The 18,413-nt window shown below is 57.2% G+C and overlaps 1 protein-coding gene across 1 annotated transcript; it reads right to left on the bottom strand.

The window, feature by feature from the left end:
• Positions 1-3,857: 3,857 nt before the first annotated feature.
• On the bottom strand, positions 3,858-17,709 carry TNFRSF4 (TNF receptor superfamily member 4). Its single transcript, XM_066203128.1, has 7 exons — positions 17,434-17,709; positions 13,904-14,029; positions 11,434-11,532; positions 9,961-10,027; positions 8,964-9,211; positions 8,172-8,297; positions 3,858-4,015 (listed from the first exon to the last, which is right to left on the bottom strand). The coding sequence occupies exons 1-7, from the start codon at positions 17,570-17,572 to the stop codon at positions 3,945-3,947; spliced, it is 876 nt and encodes a 291-aa protein (XP_066059225.1). The 5' UTR covers positions 17,573-17,709; the 3' UTR covers positions 3,858-3,944.
• Between the last annotated feature and the right edge of the window lie 704 nt (positions 17,710-18,413).

Here is an 18,413-nt window from a genome sequence, read left to right as displayed (position 1 = left end):
ATTTCACTCCAGGGAATTTCTAGGGAAGGTCAGATTCTTTTAGGATTTTCCTCCTGAAGTCACCAAGTTGGAAGCAAAAAAGGGGATTTTTTCCTCGGGCTGTGCTCAGAGGGGTTTTCTGGGAAGGATCCAGGAGGTTTTGATGGATTTGGGGCGAGGATTTCACCTCGGCTTCCTGAGGAATCTCAGATTTTTCAGGATTTGGTCAGAGTCTGATCCTACAAATCCCAACTCCCCTCCCAAAAATAAATCCTGGGAATTCTCCTTTCTGCCCACACCTCCCCGATCTCCCGGTCCCCCGGAGCTTTGCTCTGCCGAGCCACGCTAATTATGGAATTGCGGAGAAAAACCCCAAAGGAAGTCGGGCCCAAAAAAAGGGAAAATCACCCCAAAAAAAGGGAAAATCAACCCAATAAAGGGAAAATCAACACAAAAAAGGGAAAATCACCCCAAAAAAGGCAAAATCACCCCAAAAAAGGGGAAGCCAGCCCCCTGAGGCGAAGGCAGCCGCCCCCGGCCGGGCAGCCGCGGCCGCAGGACGTTCTCCGGCAGCGCCGGCGTTTCCTGGCGCTGATTAGTGCTGCTGATAACGCAGCCGGGCCGCCAGAGCGCCGGCCCGGAGCCGCCCCGCGCCCCGGGCCCCGCGCAGGCCCGGCCCAAAGGCGCCCAGGCCCGGCTTAAAGGCGCCCAGGCCCGGCCCAAAGGCCCCAGGCCCGGCTTAAAGGCGCCCAGGCCCGGCCCAAAGGCCCCAGGCCCGGCTTAAAGGCGCCCAGGCCCGGCTTAAAGGCGCCCAGGCCCGGCCCAAAGGCCCCCAGGCCCGGCTTAAAGGCGCCCAGGCCCGGCTTAAAGGCGCCCAGGCCCGGCCCAAAGGCCCCAGGCCCGGCTTAAAGGCGCCCAGGCCCGGCCCAAAGGCGCCCAGGCCCGGCCCAAAGGCGCCCCGGGCCCCGCGCAGGCCCGGCCCAATAGGCGCCCAGGCCCGGCCTAAAGGCGCCCAAGGCCCGGCCCAAAGGCGCCCAAGGCCCGGCCCAAAGGCGCCCAAGGCCCGGCCCAAAGGCGCCCAAGGCCCGGCCCAAAGGCGCCCAGGCCCGGCTTAAAGGCGCCCAGGCCCGGCCCAAAGGCGCCCAGGCCCAGCTTAAAGGCGCCCAGGCCCGGCCCAAAGGCGCCCCAGGCCCGGCCCAAAGGCCCCCAGGCCCGGCTTAAAGGCGCCCAGGCCCGGCCCAAAGGCGCCCAGGCCCGGCCCAAAGGCCCCCAGGCCCGGCTTAAAGGCGCCCAGGCCCGGCCCAAAGGCGCCCCAGGCCCGGCCCAAAGGCCCCCAGGCCCGGCCCAAAGGCCCCCAGGCCCGGCCCAAAGGCGCCCAGGCCCGGCCCAAAGGCCCCCAGGCCCGGCTTAAAGGCGCCCAGGCCCGGCCCAAAGGCGCCCAGGCCCGGCCCAAAGGCCCCCAGGCCCGGCTTAAAGGCGCCCAGGCCCGGCTTAAAGGCGCCCAGGCCCGGCCCAAAGGCGCCCAGGCCCGGCCCAAAGGCGCCCAGGCCCAGCTTAAAGGCCCCCAGGCCCGGCCCAAAGGCGCCCAGGCCCGGCCCAAAGGCGCCCAGGCCCGGCCCAAAGGCCCCCAGGCCCGGCCCAAAGGCGCCCAGGCCCGGCCCAAAGGCCCCCAGGCCCGGCCCAAAGGCGCCCAGGCCCGGCCCAAAGGCCCCCAGGCCCGGCCCAAAGGCCCCCAGGCCCGGCCCAAAGGCCCCCAGGCCCGGCCCAAAGGCGCCCAGGCCCGGCCCAAAGGCGCCCAGGCCCGGCCCAAAGGCGCCCCAGGCCCGGCCCAAAGGCGCCCAGGCCCGGCCCAAAGGCGCGCAGGCCCGGCCCAAAGGCGCCCCAGGCCCGGCTTAAAGGCGCCCAGGCCCGGCTTAAAGGCGCCCAGGCCCGGCCCAAAGGCGCCCAGGCCCGGCCCAAAGGCGCCCCAGGCCCGGCCCAAAGGCGCCCAGGCCCGGCCCAAAGGCGCCCAGGCCCGGCCCAAAGGCCCCCAGGCCCGGCTTAAAGGCGCCCAGGCCCGGCTTAAAGGCGCCCAGGCCCGGCCCAAAGGCGCCCAGGCCCGGCCCAAAGGCCCCCAGGCCCGGCTTAAAGGCGCCCAGGCCCGGCTTAAAGGCGCCCAGGCCCGGCCCAAAGGCGCCCAGGCCCGGCCCAAAGGCCCCCAGGCCCGGCTTAAAGGCGCCCCAGGCCCCGCGCAGGCCCGGCCCAAAGGCGCCCCAGGCCCGGCCCAAAGGCACCCAAGGCCCCGCGCAGGCCCGGCCCAAAGGCGCCCAGGCCCGGCCCAAAGGCGCCCAGGCCCGGCTTAAAGGCGCCCCAGGCCCCGCGCAGGCCCGGCCCAAAGGCCCCCAGGCCCGGTCTTGGCCCGGCTTTGGCCCGGCCTTGGCCTGGTCTTGGCCCGGCTTTGGCCCGGCCTTGGCCTGGTCTTGGCCCGGCTTTGGCCTGGTCTTGGCCCGGCCTTGGCCTGGTCTTGGCCCGGCTTTGGGGCGGCTGCGCCGTGGAATTTCCATCTGGACGCTGCGGAACTTCCATTTCCTCACCTCGGGACGTTCATCTCCGCATGACGGAATTTCCATTCCCACACCTTGGAATTTCCATTCCCTCACCTTGGAATTTCCATTCCCACACCTTGGAATTTCCATTCCCACACCTTGGAATTTCCATTCCCACACCTTGGAATTTCCATTCCCTCACCACGGAATTTCCATTCCCACACCTTGGAATTTCCATTCCCTCACCACGGAATTTCCATTCCCACACCTTGGAATTTCCATTCCCACACCTTGGAATTTCCATTCCCTCACCACGGAATTTCCATTCCCACACCTTGGAATTTCCATACCCACACCATGGAATTTCCATTCCCACACCTTGGAATTTCCATTCCCACACCTTGGAATTTCCATACCCACACCTTGGAATTTCCATTCCCACACCTTGGAATTTCCATACCCACACCATGGAATTTCCATTCCCACACCTTGGAATTTCCATACCCACACCATGGAATTTCCATTCCCACACCTTGGAATTTCCATACCCACACCATGGAATTTCCATTCCCTCACCATGGAATTTCCATTCCCACACCTTGGAATTTCCATTCCCATACCGTGGAATTTTCCTTCCCACACCTTGGAATCTTCCCCTCCACACTGCAGAGTTTTCATTCCAGCACTGTGCAATTTCCATTTCCTCACCTTGGAATTTCCATTCCCACACCTTGGAATCTTCCCCTCCACACTGCAGAGTTTTCATTCCAGCACTGTGCAATTTCCTTTTCCTCACCTCGGAATTCTCAGCCACGCGCTGTGAGATTTTCACCTCCACCCCTCGGAATTTTCCTTCCCACACAGCGGAAAAATGGGATTTTTCTCCCTCAGGAATGCAATTATTACCCTCCCCCTAGCACCCATCCCAACCGCTCCCTAAATCCCAACTTTTCCCATCAATCTCCCTCCTCCCTTCCCATCCTCCTGCAGGAATTCGAATTTCCCCATTTCCCCCCCGAACAAACACCAGGAGCTGCTTTTCCCAGTTTTATTCCCCCCAAATCCCGACTTGTACACGATACAAACCTTCCTATACACTGTATAAACCCCTCTGGATATGTATGACATATCAAAAATTCCCCAATATTCCAAATCCGTGGATTTAAACACCTCTGCGTCCATTCCCTGCTGGAGTTCTTGGAATTTTCTCACTGTTTCGGGTTTAAAATTCCCTTTTTTTGTTGTTTTTGGAGGAGGCAGCAGCTGATATTTGGAGGGAGAATCACTCCTGGGTGATAAAAAAAGTCCCATTTTTTTTTCGGGAATTTCCATGGAAATATTATCAGCTCTTAATTAACTCCTAATGAAGGCAAATCCAATTAATCCCGGGGCGGATCCGTGGGCTCAGAAAGGCAGGAAACAGCCCCAGAATAACCGGGCTCAGTTCTTGATGAGGCTGGAGTTGGGATCCAGCTGCTCCTCCTGGATGGGAACGCGGCAGCTCCCGCCCTCTGAAATTGGAGCAGGAATTCGAATTATTACTGGGAAAAAAGGATTGGAGCAGGAATTATTATTATTGGGGAAAAAAAGGATTGGAACAGGAATTATTATTATTGGGGAAAAAAAGGATTGGAACAGGAATTATTATTATTGGAACAGGAATTCAAATTATTACTGGGGAAAAAAAGGATTGGAGCAGGAATTCAAATTATTACTGGGGAAAAAAAGGATTGGAGCAGGAATTAAAATTATTATTGGGGAAAAAAGGATTGGAACAGGAATTCAAATTATTATTGGGAAAAAAAAGGATTAGAACAGGAATTATTATTATTATTGGGAAAAAAAAAGGATTGGAACAGGAATTATTATTATTACTGGGGAAAAAAAGGATTGGAACAGGAATTATTATTATTGGGGAGAAAAAAGGATTGGAACAGGAATTCAAATTATTACTGGGGAAAAAAGGATTGGAACAGGAATTAAAATTATTACTGGGGAAAAAGGATTGGAGCAGGAATTAAAATTATTATTGGGGAAAAAAAGGATTGGAACAGGAATTCAAATTATTATTGGGAAAAAAAAGGATTAGAACAGGAATTATTATTATTGGGGAGAAAAAAGGATTGGAACAGGAATTAAAATTATTATTGGGAAAAAAAGGATTGGAACAGGAATTCAAATTATTACTGGGAAGAAAAAGGATTGGAGCAGGAATTAAAATTATTATTGGAGCAGGAATTAAAATTATTACTGGGAAAAAAAAGGATTGGAACAGGAATTAAAATGATTATTGAGCAGGAATTATAAATATTATTGGAAAACAGGGATTGGAACAGGAAATAAAATTATTATTGGAACAGGAATTAAAATTATTATTGGAGCAGGAATTAAAATTATTATTGGGGAAAAAAAAGGATTGGAACAGGAATTAAAATTATTATTGGAACAGGAATTATTATTGGAACAGGAATTATTATTGGAACAGGAATTATAATTATTATTGGGAAAAAAAAGGATTGGAGCAGGAATTAAAATTATTATTGGGGAAAAAAAAGGATTGGAACAGGAATTAAAATTATTATTGGAACAGGAATTATTATTGGAATAGGAATTATAATTATTATTGGAAAACAGGGATTGGAGTGGGAATTGTAATTACTATTGGAGCGGGAATTGTAATTGCTATTGGGAAAGAGGGATCGGAGCGGAGATGCGCAGATGTATCAACAGGGAGCAATTCCGGGAGCTGTGACAACTGTACACGAGGTCGGTACGGTGTCACGGAATGTCACGGAGTACGACGGCGATATCACGCACGACGGGATGCGATACAGGATACAGGTGTCCACCGTGACATGAATGCCGTCCAGGGGACGCCGTTACTCCAGGAACCACCACAAGCCCGGGGCCGCGCCGAGGCGGGAACTGGCATTTCCAGCCTCTTTCGGGCTGCGGGGTCACTCCCGGGCGTTCCAGGGAATGCCAAGGGCCGGGACGGGAATCCGCGCGGCCAGGGCCCGGGGCGCCCACGGGCGGCGGCTGCCCCTCCGGCCGCCGCGCTGCGGGGCTCGGTTCCGCCACCGGGAGCCCGGGTTTAGGATCGGCTTTGTCACTGCTCCCCAAGGGGAGAGGGCGGCCCGGGTTTAGGATCGGCTCTGTCACTGCTCCCCAAGGGGAGAGGGCGGCCCGGGTTTAGGATCGGCTTTGTCACTGCTTCCCAAGGGGAGAGGGCGGCCCGGGTTTAGGATCGGCTCTGTCACTGCTCCCCAAGGGGAGAGGGCGGCCCGGGTTTAGGATCGGCTTTGTCACTGCTCCCCAAGGGGAGAGGGCGGCCCGGGTTTAGGATCGGCTTTGTCACTGCTTCCCAAGGGGAGAGGGCGGCCCGGGTTTAGGATCGGCTTTGTCACTGCTCCCCAAGGGGAGAGGGCGGCCCGGGTTTAGGATCGGCTTTGTCACTGCTCCCCAAGGGGAGAGGGCGGCCCGGGTTTAGGATCGGCTCTGTCACTGCTTCCCAAGGGGAGAGGGCGGCCCGGGTTTAGGATCGGCTTTGTCACTGCTTCCCAAGGGGAGAGGGCGGCCCGGGTTTAGGATCGGCTTTGTCACTGCTTCCCAAGGGGAGAGGGCGGCCCGGGTTTAGGATCGGCTTTGTCACTGCTCCCCAAGGGGAGAGGGCGGCCCGGGTTTAGGATCGGCTTTGTCACTGCTTCCCAAGGGGAGAGGGCGGCCCGGGTTTAGGATCGGCTTTGTCACTGCTCCCCAAGGGGAGAGGGCGGCCCGGGTTTAGGATCAGCTCTGTCACTGCTCCCCAAGGGGAGAGGGCGGCCCGGGTTTAGGATCGGCTCTGTCACTGCTTCCCAACGGGAGAGGGCGGCCCGGGTTTAGGATCGGCTCTGTCACTGCTCCCCAAGGGGAGAGGGCGGCCCGGGTTTAGGATCGGCTCTGTCACTGCTCCCCAAGGGGAGAGGGCGGCCCGGGTTTAGGATCGGCTCTGTCACTGCTTCCCAAGGGGAGAGGGCGGCCCGGGTTTAGGATCGGCTTTGTCACTGCTTCCCAACGGGAGAGGGCGGCCCGGGTTTAGGATCGGCTCTGTCACTGCTTCCCAAGGGGAGAGGGCGGCCCGGGTTTAGGATCGGCTCTGTCACTGCTTCCCAAGGGGAGAGGGCGGCCCGGGTTTAGGATCGGCTTTGTCACTGCTTCCCAAGGGGAGAGGGCGGCCCGGGTTTAGGATCGGCTTTGTCACTGCTCCCCAAGGGGAGAGGGCGGCCCGGGTTTAGGATCGGCTCTGTCACTGCTCCCCAAGGGGAGAGGGCGGCCCGGGTTTAGGATCGGCTCTGTCACTGCTCCCCAAGGGGAGAGGGCGGCCCGGGTTTAGGATCGGCTTTGTCACTGCTCCCCAAGGGGAGAGGGCGGCCCGGGTTTAGGATCGGCTCTGTCACTGCTCCCCAAGGGGAGAGGGCGGCCCGGGTTTAGGATCGGCTCTGTCACTGCTTCCCAAGGGGAGAGGGCGGCCCGGGTTTAGGATCGGCTTTGTCACTGCTCCCCAAGGGGAGAGGGCGGCCCGGGTTTAGGATCGGCTTTGTCACTGCTCCCCAAGGGGAGAGGGCGGCCCGGGTTTAGGATCGGCTCTGTCACTGCTCCCCAAGGGGAGAGGGCGGCCCGGGTTTAGGATCGGCTTTGTCACTGCTTCCCAAGGGGAGAGGGCGGCCCGGGTTTAGGATCGGCTCTGTCACTGCTTCCCAAGGGGAGAGGGCGGCCCGGGTTTAGGATCGGCTTTGTCACTGCTCCCCAAGGGGAGAGGGCGGCCCGGGTTTAGGATCGGCTTTGTCACTGCTTCCCAAGGGGAGAGGGCGGCCCGGGTTTAGGATCGGCTTTGTCACTGCTTCCCAAGGGGAGAGGGCGGCCCGGGTTTAGGATCGGCTCTGTCACTGCTTCCCAAGGGGAGAGGGCGGCCCGGGTTTAGGATCGGCTTTGTCACTGCTTCCCAAGGGGAGAGGGCGGCCCGGGTTTAGGATCGGCTTTGTCACTGCTTCCCAAGGGGAGAGGGCGGCCCGGGTTTAGGATCGGCTTTGTCACTGCTCCCCAAGGGGAGAGGGCGGCCCGGGTTTAGGATCGGCTTTGTCACTGCTCCCCAAGGGGAGAGGGCGGCCCGGGTTTAGGATCGGCTCTGTCACTGCTTCCCAAGGGGAGAGGGCGGCCCGGGTTTAGGATCGGCTCTGTCACTGCTTCCCAAGGGGAGAGGGCGGCCCGGGTTTAGGATCGGCTTTGTCACTGCTCCCCAAGGGGAGAGGGCGGCCCGGGTTTAGGGTCAGCTCCTCCCAACCAGACCTTGCCCGGGTTTGCAGGAGGATTCGGGACGTTCCAATCCCATGGAGGCAAAAAAAATAAAATAATTTTCCCCACTTGACTCCTGGAAGTTGCTGGATTTATTTTTTATTCAAATCCCATAAAAAGGGGAACTTACTGGATTAATTTTTTTCCCCGTTTCTTTTTTTATCCCATTAAAGAGGGAAGTAATCGGAATTTTTCTCCTGGTTTTTTTTAATCCCATAAAAAGAGGAACTCACTGCGTTTTCCCCCTGTTTTAATATCCCATAAAAAAGGGAAATCACTGGATTAATTTTTTTTTTTTCCCCCAATTTTTTAATCCCATAAAAAAAGAGAACTCACTGTGCTGGATGCTCGTCCCGGAGCCATTCCTGGATTTTTTCTGGGCTGCCTGGAGGATCAGGAGCAGGATGGAAATGCCACTCACCATCAGCAGGATCAGGCACAGCAGCAGCAGGGATAAAGAACCTGGAATTAGAACGGGAAAATTCCCTAAAAAGCCCCAAATCCCTGGTTCTGGTTGGAGTTCCCAGAGAATCCCAGATTCCAGAGGGGGAAAAAGTGGGAATGTTGGGGGAAATCCGGAAAAGGTTCAGAGAAAATGGGATTTCAGTTCCCAGGGAAGCAGCTCCAGCTGGAAATCCCTGCCCAGCGGGAAGTGTGGGATCCGGGACAGTGTAAAATCCAGGAAAGGCTCCGGACAACGTGGGAATTCCCGGGATCCTCAGCCCAGCTGGAATGTGGGATCCTGGAATGTGTGAAATCCAGGAAAGGCTCCGGACAACGTGGGAATTCCCGGGATCCTCAGCCCAGCTGGAACTGTGGGATCCGGGACTGTGTAAAATCCAGGAAAGGCTCCGGACAACGTGGGAATTCCCGGGATCCTCAGCCCAGCTGGAATGTGGGATCCGGGACAGTGTAAAATCCAGGAAAGGCTCCGGACAACGTGGGAATTCCCGGGATCCTCAGCCCAGCTGGAATGTGGGATCCTGGAATGTGTAAAATCCAGGAAAGGCTCCGGACAACGTGGGAATTCCCGGGATCCTCAGCCCAGCTGGAATGTGGGATCCTGGAATGTGTAAAATCCAGGAAAGGCTCCGGACAACGCGGGAATTCCCGCCCGTCTCCGCTCACCCCAGCTGGGCTCCGCGCCGCTCCCAGGATCCCGACAATCCAGGGGGGTCTCCCCGGGGTTGGAGGCTCGGGAGCCGTTCTCTGGGAATTCCGTGGGGAAGGGAGCTCTGTTCTCTGGGAATTCCGTGGGAATGGGATCGCTGTTTCCCGGGAATTCTGTGGGCAGGGGATCCAGGCCAGGGTCGCCGCACAGGGCGTCCTCTGCGGCCGTTCCCGCCCGGAGCGTGCTCTTCCCCAAACTGCTGCAGCTGGAAAAGCAAACCCCAGAGGGTTTCCGGAATGCGAATTCCCAAATCCCAAGCCTTATTTTATCCCTGTAAAATTCAGGATTTATCATCCCTACGTCCGCAAAGGGATGGGAGGGAAAATTCAAGTAACGAAAGGGAAAGAAATAAAAAAATCATTCCTGGGATTTCGGTTCCGGCACGGGAATTTTGTGCCTCTAAACCCAGAAATAATCCGAGAGTTTTTCATAAAAAAAAAGTGGGAAATCTTGGAAATGTCCTTGGGATGCTGAAAATCCCCAGGGCTGGGATTTAGGGGGGTTGAACCCAGGTTTCTTCCGATTTATTTCTCCTTTCCTGGAAAAGTGAAACCTGCGGAGCTGCTCTGAGCACGCTGCCCCCAGAAAGGGAATTTCCCCCAAAAAGGGAATTTTCCCCCAAAAAGGGAATTTTCCCCCAAAAAGGGAATTTTCCCCCAAAAAGGGAATTTTCCCCCAAAAAGGGAATTTTCCCCCAAAAAGGGATTTTTCCCCCAAAAAGGGATCTCCTTTCCCCAAAAAGGGATTTTTTCCCCCAAAAATGAGATCTCCTTTCCCCAAAAAGGGAATTTTCCCCCACAAAGGGATTTTTCCCCCAAAAAGGGATCTCCTTTCACCAAAAAAAGGATTTTTCCTCCCAAAAAGGGATTTTTCCTCCCAAAAAGGGATTTTTCCCCCACAAAGGGATCTCCTTTCCCCAAAAAGGGATTTTTTTCCTTAGGAAAGGATTCCTACTTGGTCCACGGGCGGCAGTTCTCGTTCCCTCCTCCGGAGAAAGTCCCCGCGGGACACGGGGAGCACTCTGGGGAACACGGGGTCCAAAGGCAGATTGCCGGGGGTGCCGCCGGCACCTCCCAGCCCGCCGATTCCCAGGGAATTCCGGCCCCAATTCACCCTTTCCCAGGGAATTCCAATCCCAATTGACCGATTCCCAGGGAATTCCGGCCCCAATTCACCCTTTCCCAGGGAATTCCGGCCCAAATTCACCCTTTCCCAGGGAATTCCAATCCCAATTGACCGATTCCCAGGGAATTCCGGCCCCAATTCACCCTTTCCCAGGGAATTCCAATCCCAATTGACCGATTCCCAGGGAATTCCGGCCCCAATTCACCCTTTCCCAGGGAATTCCGGCCCCAATTCACCCTTTCCCAGGGAATTCCAATCCCAATTGACCGATTCCCAGGGAATTCCGGCCCCAATTCACCCTTTCCCAGGGAATTCCAATCCCAATTGACCGATTCCCAGGGAATTCCGGCCCCAATTCACCCTTTCCCAGGGAATTCCAATCCCAATTGACCGATTCCCAGGGAATTCCAGTCCCCGCTCACTCCTGCCCAAGGGAATTCCAATCCCAAATCCATTTCCCAGGGAATCCCAGGTCCCACTCATGACTCCCCGCAGGAATTCTGGCTGCCATGAATCCCAACCCTGTCCCAAGGGAATTCCAACCCCCAGGGAATCCCAAATCCATTTCCCAGGGAATTCCAATCCCCAGGGAATCCCAAATCCATTTCCCAGGGAATCCCAAGCCCCAGGGAATCCCAAATCCATTTCCCAGGGAATCCCAAGCCCCAGGGAATCCCAAATCCATTTCCCAGGGAATTCCAATCCCAACCCTTTCCCAAGGGAATCCCAAATCCATTTCCCAGGGAATCCCAACCCCCGGGAATCCCAAATCCATTTCCCAGGGAATTCCAGTCCCCAGGGAATCCCAAATCCATTTCCCAGGGAATTCCAACCCCTGGGAATCCCAAATCCATTTCCCAGGGAATTCCAATCCCAACCCTTTCCCCAGGGAATCCCAAATCCATTTCCCAGGGAATTCCAGTCCCCAGGGAATCCCAAATCCATTTCCCAGGGAATCCCAAGCCCAGGGAATCCCAAATCCATTTCCCAGGGAATCCCAAGCCCCGCCCGTTCCCAGGGAATCCCAAATCCATTTCCCAGGGAATCCCAAGCCCCGCCCTTTCCCCAGGGAATCCCAAATCCATTTCCCAGGGAATCCCAAGCCCCGCCCTTTCCCAGGGAATCCCAAACCCCTTTCCCAGGGAATCCCAAGCCCCGGGAATCCCAAATCCATTTCCCAGGGAATCCCAAGCCCCAGGGAATCCCAAACCCCTTTCCCAGGGAATCCCAAGCCCCGCCCGTTCCCAGGGAATCCCAAACCCCTTTCCCAGGGAATCGCAAGCCCCGGGAATCCCCACTCACGGCTCCCCGCGGGAATCGCGGCCGGCTGGAATCCCGGCCGGCACACGCACAGCCTGTCCGAGGTGCTCTCACACGGCTTGGCCTCCACGCTGCCCTTCCCTGGCCACCAGACACCGGCGTTAATTAACAGCAGGGCGCTCATTAACAGCCGCCACGCGCTCGTTAGCGGCACAATGAACGCCTCGCGGTTCGGGGGCTTTGGTCTAGGGAGAAGCTGCCGAGCTCGGGGCTTTAATCATCCTTAATTAAACAATTTAACAAGAGGATTGGGGGTTTTTCCCCAAAAAAAATTCCTCCCAAAATGGGGGGTTTTTTTTCCCCTCAAAATTGCCCCAAAATGGGGATTTTTCCCCCCAAAAAAGGAATTTTCCCGCAGAAAATGGGATATTTTTCCCTCAAAAACGCCCCAAAAGGGAGTTTTTCCCCCCAAAAATGGGGCTTTTTCCCCTCAAAATTGCCCCAAAATGGGGCTTTTTCCCCCCAAAATGGGGCTTTTTCCCCTCAAAATTGCCCCAAAATGGGGTTTTTTTCCCCAAAATGCCTCCAAAAAGAGATTTCTCTCCCCAAAATGGGGGTTTTCCCTCGAAAATGCCCCAAAAAAGAGATTTTTACCCCCAAAATGGGAGTTTTCCCCCCCAAAAGGGATTTTTTCCCCCAAAAGCAATTTCCCCCTCCTAACAGGGGATTCTTCCCCAAAATGCCCCCAAAGAGGGATTTTCCTTCCCCTCAAAAATGGGAATTTTCCCCCCCAAAGAGACATTTTTTCCCCCGAATGCCCCAAACCCGGGATTTTTCCCCCAAACCGGGATTTTCCCCCCAAACCGGGATTTTTCCCCCAAACCGGGATTTTTCCCCCAAACCGGGATTTTCCCTTCAAACCCGGGATTTTCCCCCCAAACCGGGATTTTTCCCCCAAACCGGGATTTTCCCCCCAAACCAGGATTTTTCCCCCAAACCGGGATTTTTCCCCCAAACCGGGATTTTTTCTCCCCAAACCGGGATTTTTTCTCCCCAAACCGGGATTTTTCCCCCAAACCGGGATTTTTCCCCAAAACCCGGGATTTTTCCCCCAAACCGGGATTTTTCCCCCCAAACCGGGATTTTGCCCCCCAAACCCGGGATTTTTTCCCCAAACCCGGGATTTTTCCCCCCAAATCCCGGATTTTTCCCCCCAAATCCCGGATTTTCCCCCCAAACCCGGGATTTTTCCCCCCAAACCGGGATTTTTCCCCCCCAAACCCGGGATTTTTCCCCCCAAACCCGGGATTTTTTCCCCCAAACCGGGATTTTTCCCCCCAAACCGGGATTTTCCCCCCAAACCGGGATTTTTCCCCCCAAACCCGGGATTTCCCCCCAAACCGGGATTTTTCCCCCCAAACCCGGGATTTTTCCCCCAAACCGGGATTTTTCCCCCCAAACCGGGATTTTTCCCCCCAAACCGGGATTTTTTCTCCCCAAACCGGGATTTTTCCCCCAAACCGGGATTTTTCCCCAAAACCCGGGATTTTTCCCCCAAACCGGGATTTTTCCCCCCAAACCGGGATTTTGCCCCCCAAACCCGGGATTTTTTCCCCAAACCCGGGATTTTTCCCCCCAAATCCCGGATTTTTCCCCCCAAATCCCGGATTTTCCCCCCAAACCCGGGATTTTTCCCCCAAACCGGGATTTTTCCCCCCAAACCGGGATTTTTCCCCCCAAACCGGGATTTTTTCTCCCCAAACCGGGATTTTTCCCCCAAACCGGGATTTTTCCCCAAAACCCGGGATTTTTCCCCCCAAACCGGGATTTTTCCCCCCAAACCGGGATTTTGCCCCCCAAACCCGGGATTTTTTCCCCAAACCCGGGATTTTTCCCCCCAAATCCGGATTTTTCCCCCCAAATCCCGGATTTTCCCCCCAAACCCGGGATTTTTCCCCCAAACCGGGATTTTTCCCCCCAAACCCGGGATTTTTCCCCCCAAACCCGGGATTTTTCCCCCAAACCGGGATTTTTCCCCCAAACCGGGATTTTTTCCCCAAACCGGGATTTTTCCCCCCAAACCCGGGATTTCCCCCCAAACCGGGATTTTTCCCCCCAAACCCGGGATTTTTCCCCCAAACCGGGATTTTTCCCCCCAAACCGGGATTTTTCCCCCCAAACCGGGATTTTTCCCCAAAACCCGGGATTTTTCCCCCAAACCGGGATTTTTCCCCCCAAACCGGGATTTTGCCCCCCAAACCCGGGATTTTTTCCCCAAACCCGGGATTTTTCCCCCCAAATCCCGGATTTTTCCCCCCAAATCCCGGATTTTCCCCCCAAACCCGGGATTTTTCCCCCCCAAACCGGGATTTTTCCCCCCAAACCCGGGATTTTTCCCCCCAAACCCGGGATTTTTCCCCCAAACCGGGATTTTTCCCCCAAACCGGGATTTTTTCCCCAAAGCGGGATTTTTCCCCCCAAATCCCGGATTTCTCCCCCCCCGTGCCGGCACTCACGGCCTGGCAGACGGTGCAGCTGCGGCAGAAGCCGTGGTGGTGCCGGGAGCTGAAATACCCGTCCTGGCACGGCGAGCACACGGTGTCGGCCGAGGCCGAGCAGCGGCTGCGCATCCTCTGCCCTGGAACACCCCAAAATCCGGGATTCAGAGGGACACCGAGGGGGAATCCCGAATTTCATCCTTTGGGATCAAATCTGGGATTCAGAGGGGACACCGAGGGGGAAATCCCGAATTTCATCCTTTGGGATCAAATCCGGGATTCAGTGGGACACCGAGGGGGAATCCCGAATTTCATCCTTTGGGAACAAACTGTGTCCTGGCACGGGGAGTGACTGCGCATCCTCTGCCCTGGAACATCCCAAAATTCGGGATTCAGTGGGACACCGAAGGGGAAATCCCGAATTTCATCCTTTGGGATCAAATCTGGGATTCAGAGGGACACTGAGGGGAAAAATCCCAATTTTTATCCTTTGGGATCTACCAGTGCCCAGAATTTGGCTCTTCCTGGTTTTTATTTAGGAGAAAATTCCCTGGAAGTTTGGGCCGGGGGAAAAATCAACGTGAAATGGAGCGGCTGAGCAAGGCCTGAAAAGTGGAGAAAACGCCCCGAATTTTTATCCCAGCGGATCCCAAATGTCCTTTCCCAAGGTTTCACTTCAGGCATTCCAGAGCTGAGGAAATTCCCCTGACTGAGGCATTTAGGAAGCCAAAAAAAACACCAAAAAAAAGGTAAAAATCACTCTCAAAAAGGAAGATTTTTCCGGGTTTTTTCCGGTCTAAAGGTGATTTTTATCAGTCTAAAAAATACACTAAAAAGAGATGTCACACCTGAAAAGAGATTGATTGACACTAGAAATAGATATTGCGCTAAAAAATACAGATATTGCACTAAGAGGTTGGATATTGCAGCCAAAATTAGATGTTACACTTAAAAATGAAGTTTTTAAATAATGAAATATATTTGATATCTGACTAAAAAACCCCAGCTACTCCCCAAAGAAGCAATTGGCTATTTCACCAAAAAAATAGATATTTTCACTAAAAAAACTGATATTTTCACTAAAAAACCTGATATTTTCACTAAAAACCAGATACTTCCACTAAAAAACACAGACATTCCCCAAGGAAGCAATTGGCTATTTCACTGAAAAATAGATATTTTCACTAAAAAACTGATATTTTCACTAAAAGCCCAGCTATTCCCCAAAGAAGCAATTGGCTATTTCACCAAAAAATTGGTATTTTCACCAACCCCCCGCTATTTTCACTAAAACCCCGATATTTTCACCAAACCCCCGATATTTTCACTAACCCCCCGATATTTTCACTAAAACCCGGATATTTTCACCAACCCCCCGATATTTTCATTAAAACCCCGATATTTTCTCGACCCCCCCGATATTTTCACTAAACCCCGATATTATTTTCACTAAATCCCCGATATTTTCTCGACCCCCCCCCGCTGTTTTCACTAACCCCCTGATATCTTCTCTAACCCCCCGCTATTTTCACTAAAATCCCGCTATTATTTTCACGAACCCGCGCAGTTTTCCCCGAAGCGCACCCAGCGCCCCCCGCGCTCCCGATCTCCCGCTCTCCCGCTCTCCCGATCTCCCGATCTCCCGCTCTCCCCGCTCTCCCGCTCTCCCGCTCTCCCGCTCTCCCCGCTCTCCCGCTCTCCCGCTCTCCCGCTCTCCCCGCTCTCCCGCTCTCCCGCTCTCCCGCTTTCCCCGCTCTCCCGCTCTCCCGCTCTCCCCGCTCCCCGCTCTCCCGCTCTTCCCGGGCTCTCCCGCTCTTCCCGGGCTCTCCCGCTCTCCCGCTCTCCCGCTCTCCCCGCTCTCCCGCTCTCCCGCTCTCCCGCTCTCCCCGCTCTTCCCGGGCTCTCCCGCTCTCCCGCTCTCCCGCTCTCCCCGCTCCCCGCTCTCCCGCTCTTCCCGGGCTCTCCCGCTCTCCCGCTCTCCCGCTCTCCCCGCTCTCCCGCTCTCCCGCTCCCCCGCTCTCCCCGCTTTCCCCGCTCCCCCGCTCTCCCGCTCTCCCCGGGCTCTCCCGCTCTCCCCGCTCTTCCCGGGCTCTCCCGCTCTCCCCGCTCTCCCGCTTTCCCGCTCTCCCCGCTCTCCCCGCTCTCCCGCTTTCCCCGCTCTCCCGCTCTCCCCGGGCTCTCCCGCTCTCCCGCTCTCCCCGCTCTCCCGCTCTCCCGCTCTCCCCGGGCTCTCCCGCTCTCCCCGCTCTCCCGCTCTCCCCGGGCTCTCCCGCTCTCCCGCTCTCCCGCTCTCCCGCTCTCCCCGCTCTCCCCGCTCTCCCCGCTCTCCCGCTCTCCCCGCTCTCCCGCTCTCCCGCTCTCCCCGCTCTCCCGCTCTCCCGCTCTCCCGCTTTCCCCGCTCTCCCGCTCTCCCGCTCTCCCCGCTCCCCGCTCTCCCGCTCTTCCCGGGCTCTCCCGCTCTCCCGCTCTCCCGCTCTCCCCGCTCTCCCGCTCTCCCGCTCTCCCGCTCTCCCCGCTCTCCCGCTCTCCCGCTCTCCCGCTTTCCCCGCTCTCCCGCTCTCCCGCTCTCCCCGCTCCCCGCTCTCCCGCTCTTCCCGGGCTCTCCCGCTCTCCCGCTCTCCCGCTCTCCCCGCTCTCCCGCTCTCCCGCTCTCCCGCTCTCCCCGCTCTCCCGCTCTCCCGCTCTCCCGCTTTCCCCGCTCTCCCGCTCTCCCGCTCTCCCGCTCTCCCCGCTCCCCGCTCTCCCGCTCTCCCGCTCTCCCCGCTCTCCCGCTCTCCCGCTCTCCCGCTCTCCCGCTCTCCCCGCTCCCCGCTCTCCCGCTCTTCCCGGGCTCTCCCGCTCTCCCGCTCTCCCGCTCTCCCCGCTCTCCCGCTCTCCCGCTCTCCCGCTCTCCCCGCTCTCCCGCTCTCCCGCTCTCCCGCTTTCCCCGCTCTCCCGCTCTCCCGCTCTCCCCGCTCCCCGCTCTCCCGCTCTTCCCGGGCTCTCCCGCTCTCCCGCTCTCCCGCTCTCCCCGCTCTCCCGCTCTCCCGCTCTCCCCGCTCCCCGCTCTCCCGCTCTTCCCGGGCTCTCCCGCTCTCCCGCTCTCCCGCTCTCCCCGCTCTCCCGCTCTCCCGCTTTCCCCGCTCTCCCGCTCTCCCGCTCTCCCCGCTCCCCGCTCTCCCGCTCTTCCCGGGCTCTCCCGCTCTCCCGCTCTCCCGCTCTCCCCGCTCTCCCGCTCTCCCGCTCTCCCGCTCCCCCGCTCTCCCCGCTCTCCCGCTCTCCCGCTCTCCCCGGGCTCTCCCGCTCTCCCGCTCTTCCCGGGCTCTCCCCGCTCTCCCGCTCTCCCGCTCTCCCGCTCTTCCCGGGCTCTCCCGCTCTCCCCGCTCCCCGCTCTCCCGCTCTTCCCGGGCTCTCCCGCTCTCCCGCTCTCCCGCTCTCCCCGCTCTCCCGCTCTCCCGCTCCCCCGCTCTCCCCGCTTTCCCCGCTCTCCCGCTCTCCCGCTCTCCCGCTCTCCCCGCTCTTCCCGGGCTCTCCCGCTCTCCCGCTCTCCCGCGCGGGCACGCACCGGGAGCGCAGTCACTGCAGCACCTCTGCCTGAAGGCGTACTGCCTCTCCCCGCATTCCAACGCCTCGGAAGCGGGAACGGGCACGGCCAGGAGCAGGCAGAGAGCGGCCACGCTCCGGGGAACGCCGGCCAGCGCCATGGCCGCTCTCGTTCCCTCCGGGCGCCGCCGTCTCTCCCCTCGCGGCGCCCTCGGCGCTCCCCGGGCGGGGAAATTCCCGGGCGCTCCACGCCCCTTCCCGCTGCCGCCTCGGGCCTTTGGATCCGGCGGCACGAAGAGCAAACGCCGACTCGGAGAAAGGCTTGAAGGTGGAAGATGCCGAGGGAGGGGAATCCTCACGGGAACGGGGGGGAAAGGTCGGGATCGGGGAGGGCGGGTGGAGGGAGGAGCGCTCAGGGGCGGCCCCGGGCGAACTGCGGGAATTGGGGGGTTGTTTTCCACACAAAAGCTGGAGCTCGATTTTAGGTGTTGAGGTTCTGGGACGTAGTTCTAGGAGAGCCCTGACTCCATGAACAGCGGGAATTGGGGGATTTCATCTTCCAGACTGCCGGAGCTGGAGCTGGAATCTCGATTTTGGGTGTTGAAGTTCTGGGAGAGCCCCCCCGAATCCACAAAATCCTGGGAATTCGGGAATTCCGTATTCCAGCCTGTTAGAATTGGATCCAGGAGCTCAATTTTAGGTGTTTCATCTCCCCGGGATTCCAGCTTCACCTCCAGTGACTCCAGAAAATCCTGGGAATTCGGGAATTCCGTATTCCAGCCTGTTAGAATTGGATCCAGGAGCTCAATTTTGGGTGTTTCATCTCCCCGGGATTCCAGCTTCACCTTCAGTGACTCCAGAAAATCCTGGGAATTAGGGATTCCACGCTCCTGTTGTCCCAAAATTAATTTCGGGTGGTGTTGGCAAGGTCTCTTCAGAGCTAAATTTGAATTACCACCTGGTTTCGCGGGAATTTGTGTCTTGAAACTCATTTGATAGGAG

Source organism: Chamaea fasciata, unplaced genomic scaffold (assembly GCF_029207755.1).
Source record: "Chamaea fasciata isolate MVZ Bird 193981 ecotype frontalis unplaced genomic scaffold, bChaFas1.0.hap1 SCAF_23, whole genome shotgun sequence".
Lineage (NCBI taxonomy): Eukaryota > Metazoa > Chordata > Aves > Passeriformes > Sylviidae > Chamaea > Chamaea fasciata.
The sequence above is the reverse complement of the archived record's forward strand: the minus strand, read 5'-3'. Positions and strand labels throughout refer to the sequence as shown.

Bases quoted from the DNA above. Each gene is read 5' to 3' on its own strand.
- TNFRSF4 (XM_066203128.1), bottom strand. From the start codon at position 17,572: ATGGCGCTGGCCGGCGTTCCCCGGAGCGTGGCCGCTCTCTGCCTGCTC. The intron at 14,030-17,433 runs GTGCGTGCCCGC...GGGGTGTTCCAG, and splicing joins CTGCAGTGACTGCGCTCCCG to GGCAGAGGATGCGCAGCCGC. The intron at 4,016-8,171 runs GTGAGTTCTCTT...CTCCAATTTCAG, and splicing joins CGGGACGAGCATCCAGCACA to AGGGCGGGAGCTGCCGCGTT.